Below are 10,930 nucleotides of genomic sequence, written 5' to 3'. Positions count from 1 at the left end.
TCGAGTTTTGCGACCGTTTCCGCTTCCTCAGCTTCACCAGCTATCCAAGCTGCTTCCTCAGCAGGCTCAAGCACGGCTTCGGCCCCAGCAACCTCGAGTTTTGCGACCGTTTCCTCTTCCTCAGCTTCACTAGTTATCCAAGCTGCTTCCTCTGCTACCGCGGCTGTGGCTGCTTCCAGCAAGGCTGCTTCCGCTGCTACGTTTGTGACTACCTCCAGCCAAGCTGCTTCTGACCACTGTGGCGACACAGATTATGTGATTCTCACCGACACGCCATGGATCGTCTATAACATGCTCTACAATGCCGACGAGATGGTCGGCACGCAGTGCACCAACTACCAAGAATCTGGAACCCTTGCAAATGGAGAACAAGAGGTGGTGTGGAATAGCGTGACGAACATTGAATATGTCGAGAGCACGTAAGTCTGCCTTCTTACCAATAGCGGAGCTTTAAAATATAATACTTCTCCGCAGGAACAATGTACCAAAAGGATACTCTTTTGTGGGTCTGACGGAAAACCTTGAGAACACTATTTCGTCCATCTCTGCCATTCCGGCTAATTACACATGGACACGCACAAATACGACTGCGTTCAAGGGCAATGTCTGCTTCGACTTTATGACCAGTGACACGAAAGGAGATTCGACCTCGAGCTCTGCGCAAGAACTCATGCTGTGGCTTCAATATGAAGGAGGTCAGCTTCCCATTGGCTGGGGAGATGCTGTGACTACCATTGATTCTCTTTTTGGGACGAGCTGGAAGTTGTATGAGGCGAAGAACACCGATACTGGAATCACAGTTCATAGCTTGCTTCCCGACACTCAGTTCGAGGGGAGCTTTGATGGAGATCTGAAGGATTGGCTGGAGGCTTTGGTGACAATTGGAAAGTTTACGGATGCGACTTACGTCAATGTTGGGAATGCTGGGTAAGTTAAATCAAACCTGTACGCCTGTAGCAAGACTTTAACTAACGTGTGGGTGAACAGGACTGAGTTCTTCTACGGGAACAGCATCCTGAATGCTACGTTAGGATTGCAGATCAACTTGAGCTAGAAGACTGCTTTCTAAAGAGATCTCCTCGTGCGCAGGTTTCTCTGTCAAGGAGGTTATTCCTTTTTCCTATAAAAAGAATCTATTCTTTCCAGAACACACTGGACTTCTTCGCATTAGATAGTGTGTATATCGTTTATCCATATATAGTGAAATATATTATGGGATCAGTAGAACTAATTTTTTACCGCATGAATATGAGAAATTGTTTTTGCATGTTTATTGCAAGGTACAATATTATACCGGGTGTACGGACGTTGAAAGACGGTTGCTGGCTTTGGGTTATTTATATTCGCAACCCGCGGTTTGAAGACGTTAGAGCAAGTCAAGCTGGGAAGTGAGATTGGAGTATACTGTAGATTGCTAGTATAACTATATTGATAGATAGAATACAAAATAGTACAAGCGCCAAAAGCAGCATATTATTACTACGTTCCAGACTCCAAATAACTCCGAAGCATTAACGTAAGTGTAGACAGTACATGTTAAATCATGTCAAGACCCCCCTTCCTCACCCCCCAAAACTAATAAATATCAAGCGTCAATCATCACGTGAATATACTCCGCGACCTGGCTTGCACCTCATGCTTCTTTTCCTCGTTCTTGGTAGGGTCATTCTTGTCATCGCCATCCTGCCCGGGATTCGCCATCTCGTATTCCAGCATCTTGATGAACTTGTAGAAGAAAACTGCAATGCATGTTCCGATAAACGGTCCTAACCCTGTGATTGCGATGAAGTTAGAACTTGAAATATTTGACAGCTGCGCGAGGGTGGGCATAGCAACCTACAGTAAATCCAATGCTCCGGGTCAAACGTAGCAGTCACGACGCAAGGCCCAAAAGATCTAGCAGGATTGAGAGAACCACCCGTGTAATAGACACCAACTATTTCGGCGATAAAGAGCGCGAGTCCGATGCCGACGGGCGCAATGAACGTAGCCTTGTGCTTCTCTTTTGCGAGCATGAAGATGGTGAAGACGAGTTCGGCCGTCAACAGGGCTTCGATGAAGATACCTTGCACAAGACTAGTGCCTCCAGCAAGCGTGGTTCGCACATTAAACTGAGTCGGGAAAAGACCTAGCACCATGGCTGATGCAGCGACAGAACCTGAGATCTGTGCGCAGAATAGACAGATGGCTCGGACGATAGGGACCGCGCCTACCAGGACCATGCCGAGGGTGACGGCGGGATTGAACAGGCCTCCAGAGATACGGAAGAAGACCCATACATTGACCATGAGCGAGAAGCCGAATATGAGCGCGATGTAGAGGTATACTGAGATGTTGAATCCGGTTGCACCTCCGGATGTGGTACCGCTTGTTGATGCGTTGTCTGAGGAGGCGGTGGATTGGATATTGGCGACTTGTGTACCGGCAAAGGCGAAAAACAGAAACATAGTAGTGCCAACAAACTCTCCGACGCTTGCTACGAAGTCTGTTTTAGAGGATTAGTGATTGTCGGTAATTTAGGGTAGGAGACGAGACATACGATTCTTGAAGTTGCTGTTCATCCACTGAGTCCATGGCAATCGCATAACTTGCTTTCTTTCCTCAGGAGTGAGGTTGTTAAGATCAACGGTTCTTCGCTGCCTGCGATTTTATTGTTCATAGTCGTATCCATCAATACTTTCACTACTAGTACTTTCCTGCTTTGCATCAGGATAATCGCCCCGTTCCAAATCACGCTCGCGATAATCACCTCTTCCCTCGTCGAAGGTCAGTCTTGGTGGACCTCTCTCCCCTGCGTCAACGTTGCGAAATGCCCGAGGGGGCCTTGATCGCTCATATGAGTCGGGATGATGGGCCCAATCGTCTCTTCTTGGGTAGTGGCGGTCGTCCTCGCGATAGTACCCGTCATCTTTTAACCTCAGGGGTCTTTTCGAATGCTCTCCGGATGACATGCTGGGTCGATCTCGATCATACTCCCCCAAAGAATATCTGTGCGGAGCATTGGAGCTGGCTCGACGTCTGAGACCCCCCGAACCTCCCGATCGACTATGTTCAGCCCCGAAGTGAAAGTCCATTGGGGTTCGTTCGGGGGAGTAGTCTCGGCGACTACTTGGCTGGTAGGCACGAAGCGGGGAGGATGGTATTGATGGAGATGGCAAACGTTGAATAAATTCGCCGTTGCTAGTTTTGCTGCCATAATGCTGAGGAAGGTCGTTGCTCTCGTCAAGCGCCATCTTTCCAAAGTGAAGCGGTGAGTAGAGAGCTATGAATTCGGGGCAGGTATGGGGGACGGCTTAGTTGATTCTCCGTGTTGAAGCGTTGCTCTGAGGGTTTGATGAAGCCAATAATAGTTGTATGGGGAGGTATTGTTTGCTAATAGGAAGATGGTAGCAAAGAGAAATCAGATCAAATAAATAGCCAGTTTCATATATCTCCATCTCATAGGTTCTCCAGCCTCTCGTCATCTCAAGAGTATCAAATTTCCCTGCCACTTGCATAGATCAATCCTCGTCAAACCTTAGTTTGCTAGGTTCCTATGTATGGAATACCTAGAGTATACATCGCCGAGAAGAGAAGAAGCCATGGTATGGGACTAGAAATGGCTAGCCATGAGGATTATCCCAGTGTGAATCAATGCACGATAGGAAGATTTGATAGATTTGTGGGCTCTGAAACACGAGATTACTGTATGACATCGACCAACGGGCCAGGATACAAAAATGTTTAAAGAAAAGGTTGGTAAAACGAGGCAGGGTGGTGGGTCGGGGGCTATAATTGATTTCCTTCAAAGGAAGTGTTGGGATGAACCTCACTGAAGGACACGACGCGTCTGTGCAAGCATAACTTTGCCCTTTTCTTTTTCCTTTCCCATTCCACTTCCAATAAAGCATAAGGAGATAACCGAGATCTCGATCCGATACGAAACTTCGTGGTCTAAAATGGCCTCCACCTCCACTTTCATCGACATCGGTGCCATGCAGCGAGACGACAGTAACAGTATAATGTAGTAGAGAAAGGGCACACTGATGCGCTTAAAGAACCTTTGGGCGATGATCATGCATAGATACAAAACGACTTTAAGGGGAAGAAAAAGAGTACTATAAGGCAGAAACGGATAGATACTCAATCGCCTTACATGCAGCCGTTGGTCGAGGATATAAGTAGTCTTCCGAAAACAGCCTTTGTGTTCACTAATCGTCGTTCTGGTGATTGAATTTAGCTGCTTACATAAGCGCAATGGTCCATTCCAACACCTCGTCTTGCCAAGAGAGATCACGTGCACAGAACCCCCTTAACAACGTTTTGCTTTTCCGCCAAGACAATATCTTCTATCGTCACCAGATGCGCAATCTGTTATGTTATTTTCGAAATTGGATACCAACGCCTAAGCTATAGTCTCTACCGCTCTCAGGCTTGAGAGATTACAATGGTACTTCCTGGTTGGTGGATCATGATATGCGCTCTAGACCCATCTATAATGCTTCTTCTATACCTCTATACAGTCTACGAACAAACAAACGCTAAACGCACAATACTTACAGTACACCATGATCTAATCTAATCCGCTCACGCGGCCCCCACAGCCCTCTTAACGCTCAACCAAGCCTCGAAGATCTCCAGTTTCACTTCAACCCTAAAATAATACAACCATGCCCCCAATAGCCCAACCATATTCCCAGGCCACAGCAAGCTCCCCTTTGCCCTCAACTCCTCAACCTGCTCCTCGAATACAGTCCTCGAGCAATACCTCGCGAGAATAAGGAACGTTCGTACTGGTCCTTGTTTCGTGTGTAGATTCTCGTCCAGACTCCGTGTCAAGTCATTCGTTTTCAAAATCAGTAGAATGATCCGAGGCACTTGTCCAAGCATCTGCACCAACTGTTGCAACATGCCTTCGCCCATAGCGTCATTGATATTTTTCTTCTCGTCCTCAGACCTCGCTGCCGCAATGGAGGAAGTCACGATGCGGTAATCGCGCCCCGTGATAGCAGATGCGAAAAGCGGGAATTGCTCGTCGTCGATATTAGCGACTTCTTTCGCATATTTTCGCATCCGCGTCTCGTCTGCGTCGATTACCGCGAGCCAGAGCTTGGCGTACGAGCGCCGGAGTTCGAGGGGGATGTCGCGGTAGAGACCGTGGTCGTAGAGGATTACGTCAAAGTTTCCTCCGCGTCGAGAGGTGTTCTTCCGAATGGCAATGTTTCCGCCGTGGGGATCGCAGTGTAAAGGGGCTCCGGTACCAAAAATCATTTCGTTGAAGATACGTGCTAGGGCTGCAGATACCTCGTCTCGGTCGATTCCATTGGCGTCTAGATACTCCAGATCATCTGGTCTGTGACCAGAAACGTTTTCCATGACTAATATCCTTTTCTTGGCCCACAAGACGTCTGGAATTACCAAGGGCAACTCCGGAATGTGAGAAAAGTACTCCTTTGCCCTCATTGCGTTTTCTCCTTCCAGAACGAAATCCAATTCTTGGGGTAATGAATAGTCCATTTCCGAAGAGAGCCATTCCAGGTCATAATCCGGAAAGAATCTTTTTAACGTAGAAAACGTGAATCTAGTCAATACCAAATCTAGACCGATCCACTCAGCTAATGAAGGATGCTGGACTTTCACAGCAACCTTCTGACCACTTTCTTTGACCGTCGCGAGATGTACTTGAGCCAAAGACGCAGCACCTATAGGCTCAGTATCAAAATCCGAGAAATAATCCGACAATTGTTCCCCGGTATCAAGCACAAACATAGCTTCTATCGATTCGAAACTCGAGACAGGGCATTTGTCCTGCAGTGGTATAAAAGTCGTCGTCCATTCCAGAGGAAGGAGGTAATTCATAGCACTCTACAGCCAGTTAGCAACCATCCCCTCCCCTCCCCTCAAAACCGCCCAATACTCACCAAATGCTGTCCCAACTTAATAAAAATACTCCCATTACTCTCCAGCACCTTCAACGTCCTCTCCGCACACCGTTTATGGCACGCCTTCAGCGTCCGATCCTTATCTGCCTCATCCCCCTCTTTCTCGTTCTGATTCAACGTAGTCCGGTAACTATTTTCTTCCTGTCAGCCACTGTTCCTGCTCTTCTTCAATCCAGATTTCTATTTTGCCCTGGCTGGCAGAATGTAGTGTAGACTCACTCATTAACACAAACAGCAAGCGTAGTAATAACCCTCCCCGTCCTCTCCATCCCCTGCACCGCATGCCTCACATCATCACTAAACGCCAGCGCCGTCGCGCCAATCGTGCCCGTTGCCGCCGCAGCAAGCAGAACCTGGCGCTTCCTGCGCTGGGGACGTCCATAATTGCTACCACCGCCACTTGAGTACGTTCGTTGCTGTGTATTATGTTTCGGTGGCGCTCTTCTTAAGCCCAGGTCGCGACATTGTCTGCATGTCCAGCGCGGACGGAAAGCGAAATTGAAACCTTTCATTATGCTATGCTAGGCTCCGGATAGGTGTATTATCATAAAATCATTGTTCGGTTTGGTGTTTATGGGACGGTGGTGTTTTGTTGGGGTTGGGCTTGGAAAATCGAGGGGACTTGGGAAAAATGTTGCGATGACATCGACAGATCCCTGCGTGTCGGATCGGGAAGGGAAATCGCATGACCTTCCCTTATTATTGACATCCAAGCTCTCAATCCAAAAACCCAACATGTAAAACAGTTCAATCTACCTTTCGCAGAAAATCAAAAACTCCAAAACCAACGTCAAATAAAGCTGTTCAATTCATACATTACTCATCATGGCCCGCAAATTCAACTTCAACGGCAAAGCAAGCCCCCCTCCTATTCCTCCCTCATCCCATGCCCTAACTAACTCCCTCTCTCACCCAGACCCTAACAGCCCCCATAGCAGCCTTCACCATGGCGACCCTCCTCTTCGTGTACGCGCGCCTATCCATCCAAGCCGCGAAGCGCAACGCGCAGAAACACAGGGAGGCGGACGGGGGGCAGATCAGTTGGCATAATGAGAGTTTGAGACGGCATGGGAAGTTGGATGCGCCGGAGGATCAGGGGTATGTAGCTATGCTATTTCCCTCATCCATTCGTTCATTTACCTATCTGTTTTAATTATTGTTATAATTTGATATGTTCTCTTTGAAAGGAGGGGAGGGGGAAATGGAGAGGGGGAGATGGGAATGTATGACTGGTTGGCTGACTTGGGATTCGGAATATAGGACTGTTTCGCAGATTGTAGGGGCTGTGAGGGATAGAGATGTCAAGTGGGAGGAAGGGGAAAAGGAGAATGGGAGTGCGAGTGGGAAAGGTGGAGGGGCAGGGGAAACGGAAAATGAGAAGATGTTGAGGGAGAGGAGGAGGGTTTGAGTTATGAAATTAATAGGAAAGTACTCAGTAGCTATTTAAAATGTGATACGGTATGGGATGGGACTGCATGGGATCCTCTGGCGTTTAGGTCGGGTTGGGTTGGTTTGTTTAATAATTGTGCACGCAGCATTAAGGATAATTGGGCATATGAAACGTCACATTGAAGATGATGGTTTGTAAAAGTCGGAGAACTATACCATTAAAGGCTCATCTCCCATCTATAGGTACAATTCCTAACCGCTAATCAAGCTCGCCTCATCAGTCAAGGTATCATCCAGATCTGTACTTCCACCACTCCTCATCGAAAACTAAAAAAATACGGCAGTTCATATGCTAAAAACTTGTAAAGTTTGCCATGCCTGGTCCCAAATCCGGACTAAACGCCTGCCTGAGAAAACAAAATAAGATATGTCCGCCCATTTGATCCCCCCGGGCTGTTGGCCCACTCGAAGATCTATCAATTCATCCACTGTACAATCGAGTCCCTTTCTCCAAATATTTTCACCATCCGTCATTTGCTACTTTTGATATCCCTTCTGCTTTCGCGTGGTTGAGATGTTTCATGACAAACTCATATGTAAAGATGGTAGTTGTGGCTGCGGGAACAGCTCGCATCATATTGGTGCCCATCCCAGCGTAGAAGGCACGCCAGCCCTCTTCATGCAAAATCGTTTTAAATGTTGTGACTAGGCCTTTGTATCGAGGTAGCGCTGCTTTCGTTTTGGCAATGACAGCCGCAGGTCCATGGCTTGGGTCTTCTAGTCCGCCGCGGAATGATGGAAATTCTGCAGACGCCGATGGCATTGATCTTTGTTGCGTCTGTAACCTTGTCCGGATTACTTCGTGAGGATATGTAGCTGAACTGGCCATTATCTTGCTGAGTACACTTGCTGAGAGGACGCCGAGGAAATGAGAGCTGTCATCGCCCTCGGCGGACTGTCCCATTCCTTGACCGGTAAACTTCGTCTTGAGGTACTCGTATGCTGGGAATTGTACAGCAACATGTGTTAAGCCGAGAAGTGCTGGAGTAAGCCCAGAGTAGAAGGAGAGAATGCCTTCTGTCATGTACATCTTTTTTGCAGCGTCCAACGTAGACCTGTAATGCCACGGGGGCCGAGCTTCGATGGAAGTATTCTTTCGGCTTACTTGTGACATAAGTCGAGTCTTAATCACCCAGATCGGATTTGTGACCATCGTTGAAGATGATCCAGCTACTATGGAAGACCAAAAATTAACCACGTTGACGTTGTCTAAACAGACTGTTAGCCAGATTGTCCCCTCTTAACCTCAGTTCCCAATCATACCGCTATGCTCGGAAAAGTATTCCTTCGATTTCCCATAAACCGTAAACCAAACTGCCCACGTAGGCAAATATCCGAGTATTATTGGCCCCAATCCTCTGTACATGCCTTTCAAACCCTCCTCCCTCCATATCATCCTTGCCGTCCCCAACATGCCCCTATACACAACACTGGAGGCAGAAGGTATTTGACCCCCATTCTGCGCTCTGAACCCTCCCTGCGCCTGCAACTTTGTCTTTATAACATCCAACGGACATGTAACCAGCCCGGACATGAACCCCCCGGTAGCCCCGGCCAAAGCCTGACAACTGGATTCTCCTCTCGCCATAGCAAAGCGCTCCAGCGCCGTAAGCGGCACATTATGGTTTCCAAAGCCCGAAGCTGGGCTGCTAGCAAACTGTTGCGTCGGTGTAGAAGTAGAAGAAGGAAAGTCCTCGGACGCGGGAGATGATGGCGTGCTGCGTTCATGCGACATTGTAAAGAAGTTTGATGGCGCGAGCGAGTGATCTGCCTACTTTACTTGCTCGGGGGCCAGGCGCGCGGCAAGTAAATCAGCTGGTTCTTGACTTGAAGTTCGCCGTGTCTGGGTTTCCAATCTCGTGTCCCGGTGTGCGGGGAAAATTCCCACGCAGCACGCCAGACACAGCTACTAGCGATTGTCACAGGCCATTGACGATTTCCCCAAGAACGCAGATAGCTGAGGGAAGATGCGGAGGAGCAGCGAGGGCGTGAATATTGGTGGTCTTGAAGCAATACACTGTTGCCTGTCGTTGAGTTTTCCAACTCCTAAAGTGGGTACTGCCCGATCCGATGTTATTACTGAGCTTGGTCTGGTAAGCTAAGATAGAGGGAACTTTAAACACTGGAAGGGTCCCGCTTCTAGTCGCAGATAATCAATGTCTGCAACGTGGCCGTCGTTGAATGAATTGCTTAGAGAATATAGAGAATTTAACAAGGTAATGGAGTTGTGAGAAATGGGCGAGTCGGTGAGAATGCAAGCTCCTGCTCTCTTTCTCTTTATCGAGTGGGGGTCAGTGAGGTCTGGGTCCGGATTCGCTGAGCTGAGGCGCAAGGGAATTAATTGCTTATGTAATCGTGAAAGCCTGAACCTCAATCCGCCGATGACCACCGCAAAAAGAGTGTAAGAGCTCTCTCTATCCCACCACTCCTAAATTCACAACTCCAAGATGTCTGCACCATCCCTCGCCAATGCCATTATAAAGCGACCATGGCTCGCAAAGATGGTGAAGCCAATCGCAGCCTGGTACGCCGACGCCGCCGGATACAGAAAGCTCGGGTTGAGGTAATGCGACTCCTTCCAATCGACGACGAAGCTTGAAGACACGTCAATTGGGTTCTAGGAAGGATGTGAAAGCATTGTGCTGATACTCTGGTGTTCTTAGAGCCGATGATTTGATCCCCGAGGAATCCGAGAACGTCCTGCTTGCCCTCAAGCGTCTCCCGCAAAAGGAGGCCTACGACCGAGTGTTCCGTCTTCGACGTGCTTTCCAGGTAGGACTGGAGATATATAGTTATGAGTATAGTACATATTAACCATCTGCAGTGTTCGCTGGCCCATCAACTGCTTCCCAAGGAGCAGCAGACAAAACCCGAGGAGGTAAGAGCGCGATACGATGTTTTTGACAAGTGGAATGCTAAGATTCATTAGGACTACCCATACCTTTCTCCCATCATTCAGCAAGTCGAGGCAGAGGCAAAGGAACGTGATGATTGGGATGCAGCTGTTGTCCAGAGAAAGTAGGGGATGGCTTGATTGGAGATGTGTATATCGGGGCAGCATTAGAGGGACCATGGAATCGACAGGGGATATGTACTTATAACGTTGATCATCCAATTCAGAACGTCAAAGAATTTTTTGGGCCCTATCGAGGAAGTGCTTTTGCTACATGTTGCCAGATCTATACTGCCCTCACCGAGAAGCTAACATTTCACAATTTGTATGTATGGGTAGCATTGTAAAGCCAAACTATATACAGGAAATGAACTGCGGCACTTGAGGAAGGAGGCAGTCATTTCAATATCGAGTAACCTGGACAAACGCTAAAGTGGTCACTTGACGGTGTCCAAGCCAACTACATTGAAGAAGACCATATGATAATTAACTTCCCAATCCGTACCCGTAGACAAGAGAGCGCAACCCATAACCTCATCCTTACAATACCCAGCTTTCGCTCCAAAAGAAAATCGAAAAACAAGATCCATTCTAATACAGTGCCTGCTTTCATTTCATATGCATCTCTTGCCCTAAGTCTTGAGAACCACACAAGGCTTTGAGATGT

The 10,930-nt window shown here is 48.0% G+C and overlaps 6 protein-coding genes across 6 annotated transcripts; 3 read left to right on the top strand and 3 right to left on the bottom strand.

Moving 5' to 3' along the window:
- Positions 1-1,054, top strand: xgeA_0 (Xyloglucan-specific endo-beta-1,4-glucanase; the record flags this gene model as incomplete). Its single annotated transcript, XM_031149135.1, has 3 exons — positions 1-419; positions 475-927; positions 988-1,054. Coding segments are annotated over 3 exons (939 nt in total), but the record flags the coding sequence as incomplete, so codon positions are not given.
- Positions 1,055-1,599: 545 nt separating this feature from the next.
- On the bottom strand, positions 1,600-3,233 carry AQY1 (Aquaporin-1; the record flags this gene model as incomplete). The annotated part of the gene is made up of 3 exons (XM_031149134.1): positions 1,600-1,772; positions 1,841-2,485; positions 2,678-3,233. 3 exons carry the CDS (start codon positions 3,231-3,233, stop codon positions 1,600-1,602), a joined length of 1,374 nt encoding a protein of 457 aa, XP_031005470.1.
- A 1,333-nt stretch (positions 3,234-4,566) lies between these two features.
- LHYA1_G004171 (ABC1 family protein MCP2-like protein) lies at positions 4,567-6,433 on the bottom strand (the record flags this gene model as incomplete). The annotated part of the gene is made up of 3 exons (XM_031149133.1): positions 4,567-5,844; positions 5,901-6,051; positions 6,141-6,433. 3 exons carry the CDS (start codon positions 6,431-6,433, stop codon positions 4,567-4,569), a joined length of 1,722 nt encoding a protein of 573 aa, XP_031005469.1.
- Positions 6,434-6,867: 434 nt separating this feature from the next.
- On the top strand, positions 6,868-7,329 carry LHYA1_G004170 (uncharacterized protein; the record flags this gene model as incomplete). The annotated part of the gene is made up of 2 exons (XM_031149132.1): positions 6,868-7,019; positions 7,182-7,329. 2 exons carry the CDS (start codon positions 6,868-6,870, stop codon positions 7,327-7,329), a joined length of 300 nt encoding a protein of 99 aa, XP_031005468.1.
- Positions 7,330-7,830: 501 nt separating this feature from the next.
- YIA6 (Mitochondrial nicotinamide adenine dinucleotide transporter) lies at positions 7,831-9,105 on the bottom strand (the record flags this gene model as incomplete). Its single annotated transcript, XM_031149131.1, has 2 exons — positions 7,831-8,588; positions 8,634-9,105. 2 exons carry the CDS (start codon positions 9,103-9,105, stop codon positions 7,831-7,833), a joined length of 1,230 nt encoding a protein of 409 aa, XP_031005493.1.
- A 712-nt stretch (positions 9,106-9,817) lies between these two features.
- On the top strand, positions 9,818-10,392 carry qcr-7 (Cytochrome b-c1 complex subunit; the record flags this gene model as incomplete). The annotated part of the gene is made up of 4 exons (XM_031149130.1): positions 9,818-9,933; positions 10,034-10,142; positions 10,195-10,248; positions 10,300-10,392. 4 exons carry the CDS (start codon positions 9,818-9,820, stop codon positions 10,390-10,392), a joined length of 372 nt encoding a protein of 123 aa, XP_031005494.1.
- Positions 10,393-10,930: the final 538 nt, after the last annotated feature.

The sequence above is a fragment of the Lachnellula hyalina genome (genome assembly GCF_007821495.1).
Source record: "Lachnellula hyalina strain CBS 185.66 chromosome Unknown contig00064, whole genome shotgun sequence".
Classification (NCBI taxonomy): domain Eukaryota; kingdom Fungi; phylum Ascomycota; class Leotiomycetes; order Helotiales; family Lachnaceae; genus Lachnellula; species Lachnellula hyalina.
Note: the sequence above shows the minus strand (reverse complement) of the source record. Positions and strands in the feature narration are given on the sequence as shown.